Source organism: Mytilus galloprovincialis, chromosome 1 (genome assembly GCF_965363235.1).
Source record: "Mytilus galloprovincialis chromosome 1, xbMytGall1.hap1.1, whole genome shotgun sequence".
NCBI lineage: Eukaryota > Metazoa > Mollusca > Bivalvia > Mytilida > Mytilidae > Mytilus > Mytilus galloprovincialis.
In genome coordinates, this window is record NC_134838.1 from 109,771,582 (window position 1) to 109,792,797 (window position 21,216).

At 31.4% G+C, this 21,216-nt stretch overlaps 1 protein-coding gene across 1 annotated transcript; it reads right to left on the reverse strand.

Moving 5' to 3' along the window:
• Positions 1–396: 396 nt before the first annotated feature.
• On the reverse strand, positions 397–18,386 carry LOC143050848 (aminopeptidase O-like). The gene is made up of 15 exons (XM_076223957.1): positions 17,083–18,386; positions 16,217–16,386; positions 15,641–15,737; positions 14,972–15,169; positions 14,150–14,336; positions 13,758–13,876; positions 12,596–12,686; positions 10,900–11,007; positions 10,213–10,253; positions 9,388–9,451; positions 8,785–8,844; positions 4,330–4,413; positions 3,656–3,772; positions 1,311–1,397; positions 397–878 (listed from the first exon to the last, which is right to left on the reverse strand). Exons 1-15 carry the CDS (start codon positions 18,195–18,197, stop codon positions 732–734), a joined length of 2,685 nt encoding a protein of 894 aa, XP_076080072.1. The 5' UTR covers positions 18,198–18,386; the 3' UTR covers positions 397–731.
• Positions 18,387–21,216: the final 2,830 nt, after the last annotated feature.

Sequence of the window (21,216 nt, forward strand, 5' to 3'; positions counted from 1 at the left end):
TGAAATACGCGTCTGGCCTATATACAAAATTTAATCCTGGTATCTATGATGAGTTTATTTACAACCACTGGGTCGATGCCACTGCTAGTGGAGTTTTAATTCCACAAGGGTAACACCAGCCCAGTAGTCAGCACTTCTGTTCTGACATGATTTATCATTGTCATATTTATAATCAGTTGTTCACTAAACTTTTGAAATTTTGAAATACTAAGGCTTTTCTACCTCAGGAATAGATTACCTTAGCTGTATTTTGCAAAACTTTTAGGAATTTTTGTCTTCAGTGCTCTTCAACTTTGTACTTTATTTGGCCTTTTTAACTCTTTTGGATTTGAGCTTAACTGATGAGTCTTTTGTAGATGAAATGTGCATCTGGCATATATACAAAATTTAATCCTGGTATCTATGATAAGTTTATTTACATCTTTACCAACACAACTTTTTAATAATTTCATAGAATTATTCAACTGGGAAGTTCAAACCTCTAAAGATGAAAATCCTATCATTTTTTTGACTGTCCTAAATCATTTGTTCTGATAAATCTTTGTTCATCTCAGATATTCTTTTCTACAGAAATCGGCACTTTGAATAAATGTTAATGAGTCATGTTAATTTTAACTTCATGATTATGTACCATTGACCATAGCTTTGACAGTTGAGTAACTTCATGATTAGGTACTGTAAACCATAGCTTTGACGGTTGAGTAAGGGTCTAGTTCATTTCAATTTCCTGATTATGTACCATAGACCATAGCTTTAACAGTTGAGTAAGGATCTGGTTCCATGTGATCTTTTAAACTATTGAAACATTCTTCAGCTAGCTTCTTTTGTTGTTTACAGCCTGATAATACCATTTCTCCATACAAATAAACACCCATAGCCTATATCAAAATACATTTTAAAATATCATCTCATAAAATGTATTTATATTTGTGGACGATAGTTCCAACTGGTCATGTAATTACAATCAGAAACAGTGTTTGTCTCAAATTTTTCATCAGATTACAACAAAATGATTAATGCATTTGATGATCTTTCATGCTTAATTCCTGAAAACTTTCCATAAGGACATACATTCCCTTAAGATCTAACAATTAAATTTCAAAAGACAAGAAATATAAAAAGATCATAATGAATGAAGATATGAGTAAAAAAATTTAATATATTTACAATTAATTCCTTAATCAACATATCATTTAAATTTGCATTAAACATATTTTAGTATCTTTAAGAATTCAAAATACAGAATTCAATTGAAAGTAATATTTGCTTCAGTAACAAAAGGATATAAAAGAAGTTGGAAATACTCTAACCTGATGATTCAAGAGAAATTTTTTCAGATCTTGATAAAATTTTTGTACTTTGTGTTTTATGACTAACTCACACCATCTATGTTGTACCTGTAAAACAAAATTAATCTTGTAATCTTATGATAGGATTGCATCTTAACCTTAGATTTTGTACAAATAGATAACTAATAAACTAAAACCTTTTAATCAAATTGTGTCTCAAATATCTTCCATTAGGTCTGAGACCAAATGTTGGAGAATCCAAGTATATAAAACATTACAAAGCATTAAAACCAAAAAAGTAGCCAAAACTATTCCAGGTCACCTGTGACAATTACCTGTGTCCCTCTTATTGCTGATATTTTTCTTCTCAGATATGAATTGTAGTTTTAAATAAGGAATAACATAATAAAAAGCAAATGAAACAAGTGAAACTGCAAGCTATTGCTCACTGATGATATCCCTGCGCAGAAATTTCAGAAAACAGGAAGATGTTGAGCGATAAATCTGAAAATGCATCACACAGTAAAACTGACTTATGTAAACCCAAAAACCAAATGTCAGATCCTTGTGTTGTAGTTCCTGAGAAAAATGTGACAAAAGTTTCCAACTTGGCTACATTTGTAAAGTGATACAAGTATTTTTGGAAAACAGGAAGTTGCTGAGTGGTGAGTTTGAAAAGGCATCAAGGCGTATAGCTGACTTATTTCAACCCCAAAACCAAATTTTAGAAATTCTTGTATTGTAGTTTTTGAGAAAAATGTGATGAAAATTTCCAACTTGGCTATCTTGTGTAAAATGATACAAGTGTTTTGGTAACAGGAAGTTGTTGAGTGTTGAGTCTGAAAAGGCATCACACCGTATAGCTGACTTATATAAACCCCAAAACCATTTCAGAAATCCTTATATTGTAGTTCCTAAGAAAAATGTGATGAAAATTTCCAACTTGGCTATCATGTGTAAAATGATACAAGTGTTCGGTTAACAGGAAATTGTGGAGTGATGAATCTGAAAACCCATCACACTGTATAGCTGACTTATATAAACCCTGAAACCAAATTTCAGAAACCCTTGTTATGTACTTCTTGAGAAAGATGTGCTGAAAATATTCATGGGACGGATTGATGGATGGATAGACAGATGGAAGGATGGATAGACTGATGGACGGATGGACTGATGGGCAGACAGAGGTAAAACAGTATACCCCCACTTTTTAAAGTGGGGGTATAATAACTACCTGAAAGAAATTTTAAATCAATATCTTCAGATATTTACATGTCAGACAAATTCTCTTCAAATAATTTGCTATTACCCTAAACACTCATGTGTATGCCATTTTAAACATAAGGAGTACCTGTGCTTTAGTTTCAGGTTTGTTCTAATTAGGGTTAGGATAAGAGCTGGTGTTAGCATTAGGAATTAGTTAGAGTTAGTTTAGTATAATTCATTAAGGTAAGAACACCTGAAGTAACACCTAAGCCTCAAAGTTTTCTAACTGGATATCACTATAGATAGATTGATTAATATATTCATGATCGTGCACTGGCTTGTTTCATATTCATAAAAATGTAAATTATTTTATAAGAGTACCTATTTTTCATATGATGTAATCTAAATAAAGTGTCAAATCAATTCACCCTATGTCTAACCACACCATAATTTAGAGCTTTACTTATAGTTCAGACTCTTACTTATTGGTAACACAGTATGTACTGCTTTTTCTATTACATTAACGTATATTCTGTGACATGAAGACTGAATCAATCTATCAAATCTTTTTTTCCCCTTTTGATAAGTAAACAGCAGACATTTTTTCTCTTCAGATTCATATGTGTACATTTACATTCTTTTACATAAAATAACCTGGATCTAAAGTTGATCACTTTATTAAACTGGACAAAATTTAGTTCAACCAGAGATGAGATGAAATAATATGAACATATACCAACTTTGCTTATATGTTTCAGTCAATTCAAATAACTTAGTTTGTCTGGAAGTTCCCTATATTTGTTTGACATAGCATAAAAATAACCTAATAAGTAGAAAGAAAGAAGCTGCCAGCATGTATTTCAATTGATATTCTGATTTTTGTAAAATTTGTAATTGCTTACAGAACATTAAATTCATAGCAAAAATTATAGCAGTGCATGTTTCAGTTCAAATTTTCAAATTAATTTGTGTTACAATTACCCAAAATCAGTTAGAGAGGTTCAGCCTTCAAATCATTCAGCAATAATGTCAAACACTTCAGGTGATCAGGTAACGATCGTAGCTGAAATCAATCCTTACAACATATGTGCAGTAAGACATGTCTTTTTTAATATATCAAATGACATAGAACATATGGAATTTGGCCCTAATATACTTACATCAGCATTCTGTGACATCATATGATATCTAGTCCGAATGTTGACCAATTGAATGGCTGGTATTTTCTCATCCTCCAACAACTTCTCAAGAAATAAAACCAACTGTAAGGGAGATAACTGAAAAAGTCAAGAAATTTTGTATTTATAAGCTTTTGCCCCTACAATTAGAAATGACAAAAGTGAATAGGGCCTAATTCTCCTTCAACATGTTTGCAGGTCTTTATAATTAGGAGAAATTTAATAGAATTTTGTCAATAGTTTTTTCAATAATCACGATTGCCAAAGTAGTCTTGATCTGCTTGCCTTAACAGGTTGGGTTTTTGTTGAGCCCAAGGAGAAACAACCAAATAATTTACAACTTGTATTTGTTGCTATGCACTTAGGATGAAACATTTAGTGGAAGGAGGAAGACTGATCAGCTCATGGTTATACTTATACTTTCAGTAATGGTGACATGTCTTCCTTTAGAAAGTTATCATGTAAGCTAGCATGTTAATAAGCAAATCAGTCTTGCATGCAATATGTTATTATCTTGATTTTGAGTGTATAATGTTTTTTTCTGCAAAATCATAAAACTCTTGATAATAAATTTAAAATAAAATCATAAGCTGTTGGGAGTTCAATGGATAAAATCAGGTGTTTGTGAAGGTAATACTTATTCTTGAATGACTTACATCCTCCAATTTAGGTTTCATATTTAGTTTCCTCTTCCTCTTTCTACTGCCTGCTGTTGGATAGGACATTCTCAATAGAGAAACCTGTCATAAAAATTTTCAAAAGTATGAACATACTTTATTTTCCTTTTTTGCTAACAAAAAGTTTAATATAACAAAATATCTTAAGCATGCTAAGTATTTTCATTAAAGATAAATGGTTTGTGAACCATCTATATTTACAAAGTGAAATTATTATAAACTTTTTGAATATCTTATAAATATAGTATATCTTAAGGGGGCTCGCGGGTCTAAATCGATTTTTTAATTTTATAAAGGATATCGTTATATTTTTCTATAAATGAACTTTATCTTATACTTTATAGAAAAATAAAATAAAAAAATGGGGTCACTGTTCATTTACGCTCACAATCTGCCTTCAAAAGAAGCATACATTTTTGTAAAGGTACCTTTTTTCTGTTGAACTAATAGGAGAAATAGAGGTAATATCAAAATAAAAAAAGAACTTAATTACAGAAATCGTTCAAATTTTACAATAGTTAAGTTTAAGTACAGCTTAATTGAAAATAATAATAAAAAATATAGGTCACCAATGAGTGACAAAAGATATTTCAATTCTAATGCCAAAAAATGGCATTTGTGTACCAAAGGGAGATAATTTGGAGCGTTTTAAATGATATCTACATCTTAAAATTCATCTGGGGCCAACACGAATTGATTTTTTAAAGTTATTTTTGAACCATATGATAAAGTAACAACTGTGATAAGGTGATAAATAAAATTTGTAATGAAAAATAAATGTTTTTTTCTGAAATTTTTATACCCTCGAGCCTCCTTAATACATTTTTAATCAATAAAAAATAATTGCAAACATAACATTACAAAAAAAACTTCACAAACAACTATAAACAAGAAAAGGTCGTTATAGAATACAAAGTTGAACTCTGTCCATGTGTTATAATTTTTAACATTGGGAATGAGTTTCATAAAGTTTGGATGAGGCAAACTTACAAGTTTTAGTGCAAAAACGAAAATGGACCAGACAGATAGATGGGCAGTCAATTAAGGTAACACGATACCGAATAACGTTACGCCACGGGTTATCGTTCCTGACGTTATCGAATAACGTTCATACATACAAGCCAATACAGCAGGTTCTGCAATCACAAAGTGATTAAATAATGAAGAAAAAATATTTTGGATAATCATAACTATGTGACATTTTTAACGGTAACTTTTTCTAGATGCAGAGTCTAGAGAGTTTTGATGCAATACGTAACGGTTAACATTTCGATATAGATTGTTTTATCGTTTTCCGGTAATTCTTCTGCTCATTGTTAACCTTAAAAAATGTATTACTTTACTTTTAATTCATATTCTGTTTCTTTAATATTTTAGCATCTGCACGATTTATCTATATATATGTTCTTATGGAAAATGAATTTTATCATTTTATTTTACTCTTGGTTTATTTTTGCAATAAAAACTTTTTCAGGTGCAGAACGAAATAAATTATATCAGCAGAATTGCATGTTGCATTATTAGGAAATTTATGAAACCCTACAGCGGAAATGAAAATAAAATAAACACCATTCAGATCCCAACACATATTTTGTTTTCAATATCTCTGAGTAGTAATACCGTAACGTTACATTCTGTATTCAATAATGTCACACGTTTTCAGTCCAATTCTAAGGGTATCAATCAACTTTGAAGCCATTTATCTCAATCAAAGAGCAGATTGATCTGAGGGATACAATTGCCATTGTTTTCATTGACACATGTATACATGTAGCTGGATAATATTATTTTCAAAACTAATTCAACTGCACATGTAAAATGTAATTTACGTAATCTGAAGTTACAAAATAGCCAATCCCGGATACAAGTGTACGAGCAATGTATTCATTGTGTTTTATTTTTGTACTATAAATTCCAAGTTTACTTTTCACAGAGGTCACAGCAGAGACTCAGAGTGAGAGAAGGTATTTCACTTCATATCTTATCACCTATTTTCCTACAATAATTCTAGGAGGAACCCCATTCTCAACTCTTTTAAAAATATTTAATTTCCTTTGGGTCAGTGATCATGAATCCTTTCCGTACACATTCCTCGGTTAAAACTGCGATCATATTTAATATAACACTACGTTTATCGACAAAACGAGTTAATTTTTCTCGACATGTTTTGTTTTCAGAATTTATGGAAGTTACTTCCAGAAAGAAGACAACTCATAACGATAATATGGATGACTCCATTTCGCCGTAAGGGGTGTTTCGATGTGGACTCCTTTATTTTAATTTAAATGATGCATATGATTTAAAATTATGAAACAACAATAAATCAATTTTTTAATCAATTTTTAAATCAATCAATTGAGTGGGGAATCCAGAGCAACCATTCAATCTAATTCCCCTTAGAGTCAAGAAAACTATACGCATGCGCATAATTACCTTAACAAACCCTGGAGCAAGAACGTATATTTAATGTTAATTAAACAACCTAGATGGTTCTCTATTTCTTTATTGAAGTACAATATCAAATATTAGTTTCATAACGGTGACATATAAGAGAAACTGCACGTCAGTTCTTATATGACAGAAATAGATTTATTGGAATTCAGAGAACTCTCGCATGTTTATCAAAACTGGGGAATTCCCTCTGACGTGTTTCTAAATTTATAAAAACACTAAATATAAATACTGCTTAATTCTGATTTTCCGTGTTGTTAAAAACACGCATATAAGTCAAGAGAAATATCAAACATGAAGATTATGAAAAGAACATTATATTAAAGCTGTTTAAGTTCAATCCCTTTGTTTGGTTTTACCTTTTAAAGCAAAACAATCATAATAATCTGAGATGTTCCTTAATGTTTAGAATAAAACGATTGACGTGAGGGATTGTCCTGAGCTACTGGTATAAGTCTACAGATTGCTTGAAAGCAATCGTATCCCAAAAACAAGGATGGTGACATATGAGTTTCTATACGTGTATGGATTCAGTATGCAATTCTGGATATTATGTTAGTTTTTTTGTTTTTCTCCGTATATAAGAACATAGCCATCCATTGGAAAATCTAAAAAGGTAAGCCGAAAAAAAAGGCATTTTCCCTATATACCTAGGTAAATTTATCGCCAAAATTGACGTTTTCCTATGAAAATACCAAGAAAACAAAAATAGTGACCCCTATTTATTATTACTTATTCCGATGTAACTCGATTCAAAGAACATGTGTGCCAAAAAGTTTGGAAATCCGAAGATATGCCATTCGGTATCGTGTTACCTTAACAGTAAATGCCCTGTTGCCTACAGTGAGACATAATTACACAACTCAAAAGGAAAGATTACTGTATTCATAAAATAATTGATATTTACATGAAAAGAAATGGTTCATCCCTTTCTTTCAGAAATATAAGCTTAAGTATACTATACACAACAAGAATGTGTCCACAGTACACGGATGCCCCACTCACACTATCATTTTCTATGTTTAAAGGACTGTGAAATTGGAATAAATTCTCTAATTTGGCATTAAAATTAGAATGATCTTATCAAAGGGAACATGTATACTAAGTTTCAAGTTGATTGGACTTCTACTTTATCAAAAACTACCTTGACCAAAAACTTTAACCTGAAATTTGCACTATCATTTTCTATGTTCAGTGAACCGTAAAATTGGGGTCAAAACTCTAATTTGGCATTTAAATTAGAAAGATCATATCATAGGGCACATGTATACTAAGTTTCAAGTTGATTGGACTTCAACTTCATCAAAAACTACCTTGACCAAAAACTTTAACCTGAAGCCAAAAACTTTAACCTGAAATTTGCACTATCATTTTCTATGTTCAGTGAACCGTAAAATTGGGGTCAAAACTCTTATTTGGCATTTAAATTAGAAAGATCATATCATAGGGCACATGTATACTAAGTTTCAAGTTGATTGGACTTCAACTTCATCAAAAACTACCTTGACCAAAAACTTTAACCTGAAATTTGCACTATCATTTTCTATGTTCAGTGAACCGTAAAATTGGGGTCAAAACTCTAATTTGGCATTTAAATTAGAAAGATCATATCATAGGGCACATGTATACTAAGTTTCAAGTTGATTGGACTTCAACTTCATCAAAAACTACCTTGACCAAAAACTTTAACCTGAAGCCAAAAACTTTAACCTGAAATTTGCACTATCATTTTCTATGTTCAGTGAACCGTAAAATTGGGGTCAAAACTCTAATTTGGCATTTAAATTAGAAAGATCATATCATACAGAACATATATACTAAGTTTCAAGTTGATTAGACTCCAACTTCATCAAAAACTACCTCGACCAAAAACTTTAATCTGAAGCGGGACAGACGGACGAACGGACGAACGAACAGACGGACGAACGGACGCACAGACCAGAAAACATAATGCCCATAAATGGGCATAAAAATTACCAATACCTGTTTCTTAACTTGTTGAAGTTGAACATTTCCGTCACTGAGTCCATAAACTTCCAATGCCTGTTAAAAGAAAGGACAGCTAAATTACAGAAAGAGCCAAATAATTTTTCAAACATTTTTTCTCTTGTAAATGCATTACCCATTATCAGAACTCTGTTAATTATTTTGATTAAGATAGAAAAGAAGCAACTTTGTTACATGGAAAATCCAAAATCCATAGAATGTTACCAGATACTTAGCAAAGCATAAGAGTGTTAAATGAGCACCCAACTGAACATCTAGTTTAATTGGTTGGTACCATATATTTTTTTTAAATGCGAACGGAAAGACTAAACAAATAATTGAATAAATCAATCAGTGTGTACAATTTCAAACATCCTTTTTTTTAATTAATACTTAAGAAACACACTAGAACAAATAAAATAATCTTACACGTTTTTTCCAAGAGTAGATAACTTTATAGAAAAATGTGCTTTATTATTGATGTAATAACTGGATGTTATTGCAAACCAACTTCATTTCCTATTATGTTCAAATGGCAAGAAAAAAAGAAAAAGATCATGTACCTTCATATGTAAGAAATAAATACTACATGTTATATACCTCTGGCATACCAGGTTTATCTAACCAGTCCCCCAATATCTTCTCTTCTGTTAAACCATTATCTCTGAAAATTATAGACATGACCAATAAAACCTTAAGACTCAGTCAAACTACAAGTATTTTTTTTGTTAACAAAAATGTTTTGCTAAACTATACAATTGCATCATTTCTTTAAAAGTTTTTCGATGACATTTAGCTACTGTTAATTTGAGGAATAACCCCTACCATCTAATTCTCCCTTAATTACAACAAAGAAGTTTTTTCACAAAATATGTTCAACCCCGCCACATTTTTTCGCGTATCCCAAGTCAGGAGCCTCTGGCCTTTGTAAATTTTGAATGCTTTTTAAATTTTAGTTCATTTATATACATATATTACATTCATATATCAAGTTTAGTATGACGTGGATTTTCAATGAACTAGTATATATTCTATCTTTAGGGGCCATGTGAGGCCCACCTCTGGGTGCAGGATTTTCTTACTGCGTTGAAGACCTATTGGTGGCCTTCAACTGTTATTTCTTTTATAGTCTGGTTGTCGTCTCTATGAAATATTCCCCCTTTCCATTCTCAATTTTACTAATCTTACCTCAACAAATACTATAGATTTGTTTTTTTTCTTTGGTACAAATTTTCTGAAAACTTGCATTTTTGTGGTTTTTATGGTTTTGTCAAAGTCTGCATATACAACCAGTAAAAGTTTGTAATTGGTTGAACTTTTAAATTTGTGGTTCCCCTGTACCCTCAAAAACATTGAAAATTGATTCAATTATTAGTGAATCCTCAGTAGATGAAAATATACTTGTGAAAACATATTTATACTCACTTTAATTCTGGCAAGACATTAAACATGAATGAGATCACATCCTGTAAAATAGCAATAGTTGTTTTAAGTCCATAATGGAATACAGCATGCAAAGAACATGTACTCTTTTGTCATAGGCAACCTTACAGCTCTTTTTCATTTATAAAATAGCAACTTTTAAACATGTACATGGAGAGTTGTCTCATTGACATGCATACCACAATTTATTTTTATATTTATTCATAAGTTGGAATTAGGCTGTAAACTAGCTTTCAATCATTGTAAGCACTTTTGAATTGTTTGTATTTGTCTTTTGTTTCTATGGTAAGTACCTGATGACTCAAGCTCTTTCCAACTGATTTTTACAGTTTGATCTTATTTTATGCTGTTACACCAATGTCAGAGGTCAGGGGAGGCATGAGTGTTCACAATGATATTTCAAATATTACTGTACACATCTTTGTCTCATTGTTAATCATATACCCCTAAATTAAAACAATATGGTGCATTAGTGGAATTATGGATGACATGCTTTGTCTAAACACCATATACAAGGAAGATGAGAATGTACAAATAGTGAAAAGAAAAAAATATTTGCAAGCACAAAAATGTTGATTACTTAATGTGGTAACTTGTATTCCAGAAATACGAGTACTTTGCAGTATGTAGAAATTGACCTGAACTTCTGAAAATATTGTAGACTCCTACCTCTGATGACACAAGTTCTTTATAAAAGGTGATGACATAGGAGTGTAACATTCTTAGAAACTTATCTAGTCCTACAAATGATTCTAGATAACACAACAGGAAGTATCCCTGAAATAAAAATATATGGGTTATCTTTGTTGTCCTGAAGCAATAACTGTAATTTCAGAAGTAATTGGGATGTTTTTATAATTGCTAAAATTGCCACAGGCTTTAAATCGCAATAATTTTAACTCGCATTGGTAAACTTTTATTATGAACATGATGAATGAAAAAGGATTTTTCTAAATATTGCAAAAATTAAAATCACATTTTGGTCGCAAATAACAAAATCCCAATGAAAAATGCACGCATAATTTCTGAATTTAGATTACAAAACTTTAACCTTATTGATTAAAATTTTCAAAAACTAGTCAAAAAAGAATAAATCTTCTAGAGTTTGCTAATAGAAAAAACGTTTTTGTTAATCATTATCTTGCGTTCCCGTATTGTAACTTTTCCTTTTTTTCTTACTCTTTTGTTGTAAAAAAATATCTTGCTATACAACTCTGCTTTTGTAACCTGAAATTCAATACTATTACTGTTATTAATTGGCTGTTAAAAGTGTTTCTGTATTGGCCCTGGTATAAATTGTAGGTTAGCTGAATGGAACCTCAGATAAGAAAAGTCCAGGGCCAACAGTGATATTGTTGTCTTTTTTCAAAACTACCACTACCGTTTTTTATTGGGAAAAATGCATATTTTTTATTGAAATTGGGAAATTTGTATATTTTATTCTAAACACATCTCCGATTTTTTGCAGACCTTTGCTGTCTTTTTTGCCCTTTTTTTTTCGTGTATGTTTTGGTTGTCAGACATTTTCAACTGAAAGGTACTTTTCGGAGAGGGGAAAGAAACAGAAGCAATGATGGTACTTAATGCACTGAAAACTATGTGTTACAAACACCATGATGATTCTGATCAGAAAACTGGATCTCAAAAGTGCTTTCTAATATATCAAAATAATAACATGAATACGATATTTACAAACTTTACTACCAATGCCATCACTGTTGGGGAAAATGTAAAACTTTTTGGGAGGAATTTTACCGGTAAGCCATTTTTTTTAGTAATTGGGAATTTTCTCTAGGGGAAGAGGCCGAATTTCGGCTGTAATTTGAGGCAAACAATATCACTGGCCAACACAGTTGATCCAAAACCTATTCCAAGACCAATACAAGTAGCCAGCTCATGACACCTTTATTGAAAGATTTTAGGTCTGTAAGTGAATCAGAAATCAACCATTATGCAAATAAGGAAATAATATAATTAGGATGTTCATTAAGTACTTAATACATGCTATCAGGCCAAGCAATCTAGCAACAAACAGTGAATATCCTTTATTAGTCTATGGGCAAATTGAGCTTTGTTCTGTATTGGACCATCTCTCAAATAGCTATATAAAATCAGCAGGACAACATTAGCTTGCATATTGCACACACTGATTTATCCATATATGGGCTGACATTTATCTAATAATTATACAGTTACTATTGAGTCTTACTGGTATATTAAACTGGAAGTATCCTTCTTAATGTGTGACTTTGAAATTGTTTCAATAATTTAGGTTTGTAGAGCTGTCATTAACATCAGTATAAAGATAATCATTACCAAAATCTTTGTTTTTAATCTATGACTGATTGTACGTTTCGTGATTTACCTTTAAATAGTGAACCTGTAGAAATCTTTTGTCAGGATTCATCCCATCTTTAACATAATTGGTTGATGATTCAGTATTATCTTTGTTAGGTCTGCAAAAGAATTTTTTTATTCACATTTAAAAAATCTTAACGAAATGAGAAATGGTTCTGCTGAAGTAGGTTGCTGTTTGTAAAATATTGTGACCGTTACACTACTATAAATTATGCAAAATTAGGAGATAACTGTATTGTATTTTAAGCTTGGCCTTCGTAAAACGTCGATTTTACTGTGGCAAATTGAGTTTACCTAGTGACGCAAGTTTTACAAAGGCCAAGCTTAGAATACAATACCTTTATCTCCATTCTAATACCAAATATTATAATAAATATTTTGGCTTAAAAATGGCATAAATGAAAAAGTCTGTGAAACTGTTGCATCTTCTTTAGCATCTCAACAATGTGACGTCATATGTATACTCTGGATGTCAAATATGAATACTAAAAGTATATTTACTTTTCATACGCTTCAGAATTGTTTCAATATAGACAAAAAGAAGATTTTGAGGCTCAAAATGTGACTATCTGGTTTATTTTTTGAGAAATTACATACCCCCAAAAAAAATCGGAATTCAAAATGGTGGCTTTCTCAGTTACAGACTGGTAGAACATGGAATCTAACCCCTCAAAATATTTGTCAAGGTCCATTGAAAATTATCGTTACAAACTAATTGTATTAGAATTGATGATTTACAATGAAAACAAATTGACATTTGCCCAGAAATCTGATATTGCAACCAACAACATGTTCAATTTAAAAATTCTTCCATCATAATAATAAGTTGCTTACATAAACATAAATTATGCTTGTCAGTGTTGGGTTTTTTTAGGAACACTTTTTGAAATCTGTTTCACCTCTCCTATGACATCCACAATAGTAACTAATAAGTAATAATGAATTCAAAGTGTAAGTGGCCTCTGGTCTCTTCTTACATTAAAATGAATTATTTTTGTTGTTATACCAACCTTAACATTTGTAGGTCTGCACTGGTAGTTAGAAGTTCATTCTGTAATGTTTTATACTTCAGATTTATTGTTATACCAACCTTAACATTTGTAGGTCTGCACTGGTGTTAGAAGTTCATTCTGTAATGTTTTATACTTCAGATACATTGTTATACCAACCTTAACATTTGTAAGTCTGCACTGGTAGTTAGAAGTTCATTCTGTAAGGTTTTATACTTCAGATACATTCTCAACTGCTTCTCTGCAATGGCTTCTGATTCATCACATAGACCATTTGCCTGTGTAGATAATTGTGTAATAATTGTTAGAGAAGAGGACATTGAAATTTCTACCATAAATGGTAAGAGATGTCTCAAATATAATCAATAACATATACTGCCCTTTTATATATAATTTCTTATTATCCATCATTACCTGTATAACTCTCTATAGGTACAGAATCCTTACCTGTACAACATTAAGATGGAGAATATCCTCTATATAGGTACAGAATCCTTACCTGTATAACATTAAGATGGAGGATATCCTCTATGTAGGTACAGAATCCTTACCTGTATAACATTAAGATGGAGGATATCCTCTATATAGGTACAGAATCCTTCAGTTAACCATTCTTCAGTCCAATCCTTAGGACCTATAACTAGTCCAAACCATGAATGACAGATCTCATGGGCTATTCTGACAAACATTGAACAGCCTCCTGCCAACAATGACTGGGCTATGTATATTACACAGGGACTACAAATAGAAAAAAAGCATAAGTAAAAATTAGCCAAAACAAAAAACAGCAGGTAAGTAAAAGGAATGAACCATATACCTTTTCAGAATGATCGTTTTATCAGAAATAAGCTCAATAACACTGAGAAATATGGTTAACATGCATATATTTACAATAGAAAACAAAGAAAAAGTAATGGAAATGTATTATTTTCTTATTCTTTTCATTTCCAGATGAAATTTAAAAGTCCCATCAAATAAACTTTTTTGTCATTTGCTGATGTGTTACATATTTGTTTTTTGTTCATTTTTTGTACATAAATTAGGCCATTAGTTTTCTCGTTTGAATTGTTTTACATTGTCATTTGTCATTTCGGGGGCCTTTTATAGCTGACTATGTAATATGAACTTGCTCATTGTTGAAGACCGTATGGTGACCTATAGTTGTTGATTTCTGTGTTTGGTCTCTTGTGGAGAGTTGTCTCATTAGCAATCATACCACATCTTCTTTTTTTATATCCACAGAGAACAGTAGCTACTGAATTTATACAATGGGAAGGGTGAACTTGTAAAAACTTCAATATCTGTAATCAGAGGAACTGATTCTGTGGAAAGGTTTTATTTCTTTTGCAATAATATGTAGTAAAGTACCTCACCTTGCCATTCCAAGACTGTCAAAGCATGGTGGAACTATCAATACGTCAAGTCTTGGAAATGGGTATGGTCCTAATATGTTATTTACTTCTCCTAAACAGACAGGAATATAATCTCTTAGTTCTGTTATAGACTGACACAGTATTGACCTTGGACCTACTACTCGACATGGTTTCCTATACAACTCTCCTTTATTATACCTTAAATAGAATCATACCATAAAATCTAATCATCAATGTTTTTCTTCAAAGTCTAAATTAGAGGACATTTTAAAAAGTAAATGTTTAAGAAAAAGGCTATTTCATAACTGTCAACCTCAATGAAATCTCAGGTCATAACACGTACTAATTAACCGCTATTTAGCTATTTAGATAGCTAGTAACTTCAAAGGTTCTCTCAATATAATTCTCTTGCTGTTGAACATCTATTGTTTGACTATGCAGGCATCATAAGATATACAGTTATTTTTATAATAAAATTTTGACATTTCTAGCCTAATATAGGACAGTTAAATTTTTTTCTGTGTTCATTTATCAAGTTTCATGGCTTTGTACAATGTGTTTAATTGTACAACCTATTATTTGCATGGAGTTAATTTTGCAGTCTAACATCTAATAGCCAAACATTTCAAGATCATTATGAATTACAGTAAGGTATTCAATTTTTCTTACTTCAATGGTATAGTGACAAAACTCCAGTATCCAATGGCTAACGATATAGTGGAACTAGGCATCTCCATTCTACTGTTAAAATATTCTTTCTTCCATCCTAAAAAAAAAAGTCCTATGGTCCTAGATAGCTTCAATCTGAATCTAATCTAAAAGAGTTGGAGGGTCAAGAAAATTACCATAAGACCACTCAAAATTTTGTTAAGGAAAACTATTGCAGCATTGGCCTCTATATCTAGCTAACTTTTCTTTTTTTTTTTTAAACCAGAGGCATATGCAATATATAATAAGCATGATAATTAGATTAAATCTTTATAACATTACGTTTGTCCTAATAAATAAACTATCTGACTTGATACTAAGTTAAACCATATGATCTTTATTTCCTAGCCCCTCAATGTGCTTGCAAGTTATACAATTTCATTATGCATCTTTCTAGGCTCAGTTGTGGTTTAAAAGAGTTTTTTAATTTGTTTTATTATTGTCAGTTGTCCAAGATAATATGCACTAATAGATTCACAAATTAAATTCTGAATTGACTGTTCCAAAACCACATGTGGTGTATAACTTAAAACATACCATCTTCATCACTTTTTGCAACCATTTCGTGGTTATCACCACCCATTACAACCGATAGATGTTTCTGAACCTCAATTTCAGCTTGCCACGTAGCCATGGCTGTAGGTGAATCCTGGGAAGGGAAAAAGGACCTGTTGTTGATCCAGTGTCCATGTGTAAATACACACCAGCTATAAATATGCCAGATTAAATAATACATTTGTTATCCATACATGTTTAAACAAACAAAAAAAAGAATTATAAAAACAAAACAAAATCAGGTTACTTCTCTCTGTACCTAGTAGGTTTTTTATTTTCCAATAGTCCAAAGTCACACAGATTGTAGTGCTAGCTGTCTCGATATTGCCCAAGTAAGAAATCTTGTCAATGTTTGTCTTAAGTAAAAAAATTTAGAATGTGTTTTGTCCTTTTGGTTTTTGGTTTAAATTATATGTTTGGGTTGCTGACACCTTGACCCACACCTCACATTTTCTTTATCATGTTTTTTTTTCATATTTGTAAATGAAAGGTTTTCAGTTGTAGCAGTATAAATTTATCTTTATATTTCCTCTATTCCACACTGGTACGTGCCATATTACATATTCTTATCCTTTAAAAATATGTCATAAGCAACAATTAAACAATCTTTTATGTATCCTCAAAACATGTACATACATTGTATATGAGAGTCTGAATTGGATTTAAAGAAAAAAGAACACTGTGTAAATACAACAAAAATAGAGAAATACTTATCAACTAAAATGGTAAAATATAAATAATTTAAAAAAATGCCATAAAGATTTAAAAATACAGAAATGAATACCCTAACACCCAGACCCTTATATGATGTGTTTGCACAATTATGTTTTTTTTTATCAGTGACTTACTTTTCATCCTGGTCAAGAGTCCACTTCAATGACTGTCCAGTTGGCTTTGTCCTATAATGAATTCTAATGACACTAGGGAAATGGCTCTCAGTTTTCATACCCTCCTTCCACACTGAAACTGAATGTTTCCCATACTCCCACTTCAATCTCCCCAGGGCTTTAGTTACCAATGTAAGATTTTCATTTAGATCTTTATTGTAATTATTCTCAACTAAATCCTTAAACATGTACAGAGACAGATCTAATTCTTCAACATAGTCTACTTCTATATCACAACAGTCTAAAATCATTTTAAAATCATTTGGAGAATTTTCTAAAGTGCCATCTAATGAGATTGCATGATCTGTAACATTTACAGTATTCATTGATGACACATTAGAAGTGTTGTTGCAGAATGTGGAGCTGTTCTTAGCATTCAGGGATGAAGACTGTTGTGCACAAATCATGTCTGCACAATTATAGGAATGATCTGATAATGATTCCGTTTTAACTTGACCTGGTACTATAGAAGTTTCACTAAAAAAGTCAATATAGTTGTGCTCGGATTCTATTCTTTGAATATTAAATTTGCTTTCCTTCTCCTGACTTTCTTTAATTTTTGAACATTTAGATTTAACTGTTATCTTCTGGTTCAAAGTTCTATTTTTAGTACACTCTCTACATCTAGCTTGATCACAACATCTTAATAATGTCACATGACCCATCAGTTCTCTCGTGTCCATCAGGCATTTTAATTGTAAAATGTAATGAGAAATGTGGATATCTTTTACATTTGACATGAGAGGAAGATCTTTCTCATGATCCATTTCCTCTCTAATGTCATCAATGTTATTCTTTTCCTCTGACTCATCAGCTGAATCTGTACTGTCTGATTCATTTGCCAAACTGAGGCTTGCTGATTCATCTGCCAAACTCAGGGTTGCTGATTCATTTGCCAAACTGAGCCTGCCTGATTCATCTGCCAAACTGAGGGTTGCTGATTCATTTGTCAAACTGAGGGTTGGTGATTCATCTGCCACTTTTAGGCTGACTGATTCATCTGCTGAATTTAAACTATTTTCACTCTTATTAACTGATCCATCTTTTTCACTTACATTAGCTGATGCGTTTTCCATACTGTTAGATTTTTATTAGTATTTTCAAAAGCTATTGTTGCAACAACTTCTATCAACTGATTAATCTATTTATCAAGGTGATTCATTCTGTTGCTAGAGATGAATGTCCTATCTTTCCAATCTCCATGCCTTTCTCTAATTCTGTTAAATTCAATATGAACTATAAGTCTGTCTTGTTTACTGTGGTAACTCTTATAGTGCGGTGACAGAAGTGTAAAAAGTCGTCTAGATCGCGAGTTTAATCTCCCCAAATAACACACGGCTAAAAATGGTCTTAACTTAAAGACAAATATGTCTTCTTTAGTTTTTGCCCTGTCGTCAGAGTTTCGTACGGTCACTTTTTTCTAAAAAGTCGTTTTAATGACTGGTAGTATATTAGAGAGTTTCAACCCCCCTTTTTCAAAATGAAAAAATGTGTATGTTTGCTTACATTTAATTGAAATAGTTTTTCCTGAAGTTATTTTCATATGTCAAAATATTCCATTCAGTATTTTATTTTCTTCTAATCTATAAAATTTGCAAACTTTAGACTATTTAAAATTGAGGTAATTTTAATTGCAAATTCAGACTAAAACTTTAGTTTTCTCTTCATAGTAGTAATAAAAATTATCCCATAATATTTTAAACATTTAATATTTAATAAAACTAATTAGTGATAAAAATTTCGGAGCCAAAATATGAAAAAACCTTAAGAAATCAATGGAAAAAGAATGGAGTAAATATCTTCAATTTCAACACGGAACTCAATCACTTGCCTTCCGTCACATTTTGTGTATTAGTCAATAATTTGCTCTCAAATGATATATGAAATTACACCTTTTTCGCTATCATATACACATATTTTCAATTAAAGTGCACTGATATATGCCACATACTTTGTTTGTATATGTTTATATTCTATGTTTTTTCGTTATAAAACATCAAATATACTTTGTCAGAAAAGTCTTATTGTAAAATCAAAATAATTGACGGATAGTTTCAGTAAATATTCCGTGATATGTCGAGTCCTTTGCAACTTGCTCCATAAGTTCAAAGAAAAGACAAAAGTCGTTACATTTTATGCAGTGCATAATATGCAAAAAAAAAAAACCTCGATTGAAATTTTGAGTCAATTTACCAGTTAAGGGAAGTCAATTTTTGTATCTGCATTGCATAGAAGATTGGATGAGGTGAACATCAATATAGATCATTTCTTTCGGCTGATTCTAATTTAAAATATTCTACATGTAAAATGCAGTCTAAACTAATTTATTTCTATAGAAATTCAGTTGTCAAACAACTTCAACAAGTTCAAGGCAAATATAACATAATATTTAGTAGCAAAATAACTATTCAAGATGCCATAGTTATAAGCTTCTAGTCAATTGAAAACTGACCTCAAAATCTCAATGTCAACTGTAATAGACACAAATAACGGACAGATATTTCATTCCGCTGCAAGTTTACTTAGAAAAGACATCGAAACTCTAAAGAAGACTACCCAACTTCGGATGAATTGTCTCTTCCTTCTTAATTCAGCCAATGCCTTCGTATTTATTGCTATTCATTCTATGTTTACTCAAAGAAAATGCATACAGCCAACTTGAAGACTATTCTCAGGAAATGGCATCAGAGAAATTGTGGAAATGCTAAGCAATTGTTGAGACAATCGTTTTTGTTATACTCCTTTTCATTTAGGATTGGCTTTACAAATGTACCATGAGTTTGGTTCAAAACACCTTGTTGAAACATTGAATGCCAATGGATTTTATGCTACTTAAAGTAAAGTGCGACGCTATCTAATGTGTTGCCAACCATGAAATTGAGCGAATTCAAGATAGTGTGTACGTCTCGTATAATGTTTCCCCAGCATCTTTGAGGACAAGCATATGGATGTCATCACACCTTCCTAAACCCCTTTTAGATCTCTTTTAAAATCCTGGATGAATTAATAGGGATGGTTTGAAGCTGGTATTTTTTTTTAGGAACAAATGTCTTCGGACTTCCTACAATACCTTGTCTGTACTTGTAAAGAAAAACTCAAAATAACGTGTTTGCTTTGAGCAGAACCTTTCATGTGCAGACCTGTGGCCATGAGTGAAATGTGTAGAAATATTAAAACATGTCTTGTGACGGTTGATGAAAATGAAGATGATGGAGATAACGGTTGATTTGGTATAAAGCTTGTTGCACTGGTACACACGGTTCCAGTCCCGAAGTTAGGGGAATGTTGGCGTGCCCTTAAAAAAGTTAAACCCCGCCAATATCTGTATTTGTCTGTTTCAAGTCACGATACGGTAATGCAGTGTTTGTCGTTTGTTTCTATATACTATATTTGTTTGTTTCTTATTTATTTTGTACATTAATTAGGTCGTTAGATTTTTTGTTTGTTTCACATTACTCATTTCGGGAATTGAAGACTATGCAGTATGAATTTTACTCATTGTTGAAGTCCGTACGGGACCTATAATTGTTTTATGTCTCATTTCGTCTCATTTGGAGAGTTGTCTCATTTGCAATCATATCACATCTTCTTTTTTTATATGGAATACTTTTGAAGTTTGGGGTACGTTGCAAGGGATAAAAGGGGGGATATAGTTACAAAATCTATAATGTAATAGATATTGACCAGAGTTAAATACACAACAAAAGATAATACTATGGTAGCAGTAATAATTGTGAAAAAAAACCAAAAGCAACGAGTAGTCTATAAAAAAAAAACTGAAGTATCCGCAAATTCAATTTGAGGTCATATTTGACTGTAGTGTTCTATGGTTTTGGTTTGATAACTCACCCACTATGATAGTTTAAAAAATAATTTTAAAGTATTGTCCTGCATGACACTTGATTTTTACCTGAAATTGATATCTTTCATAAGGTTAAGGTGCTCTAAACATTTTATAGGTTGAAAACTTGATTTTTGAAGTTTTGTTTATAAAACGTCGTTTTAGGATTTTTTTTGATAAAAAAATCTCAATGATTAAGGTTTATGTATAAAAACAAACATTACTAAAGCCAAAACAGTATCATTTGTATATAG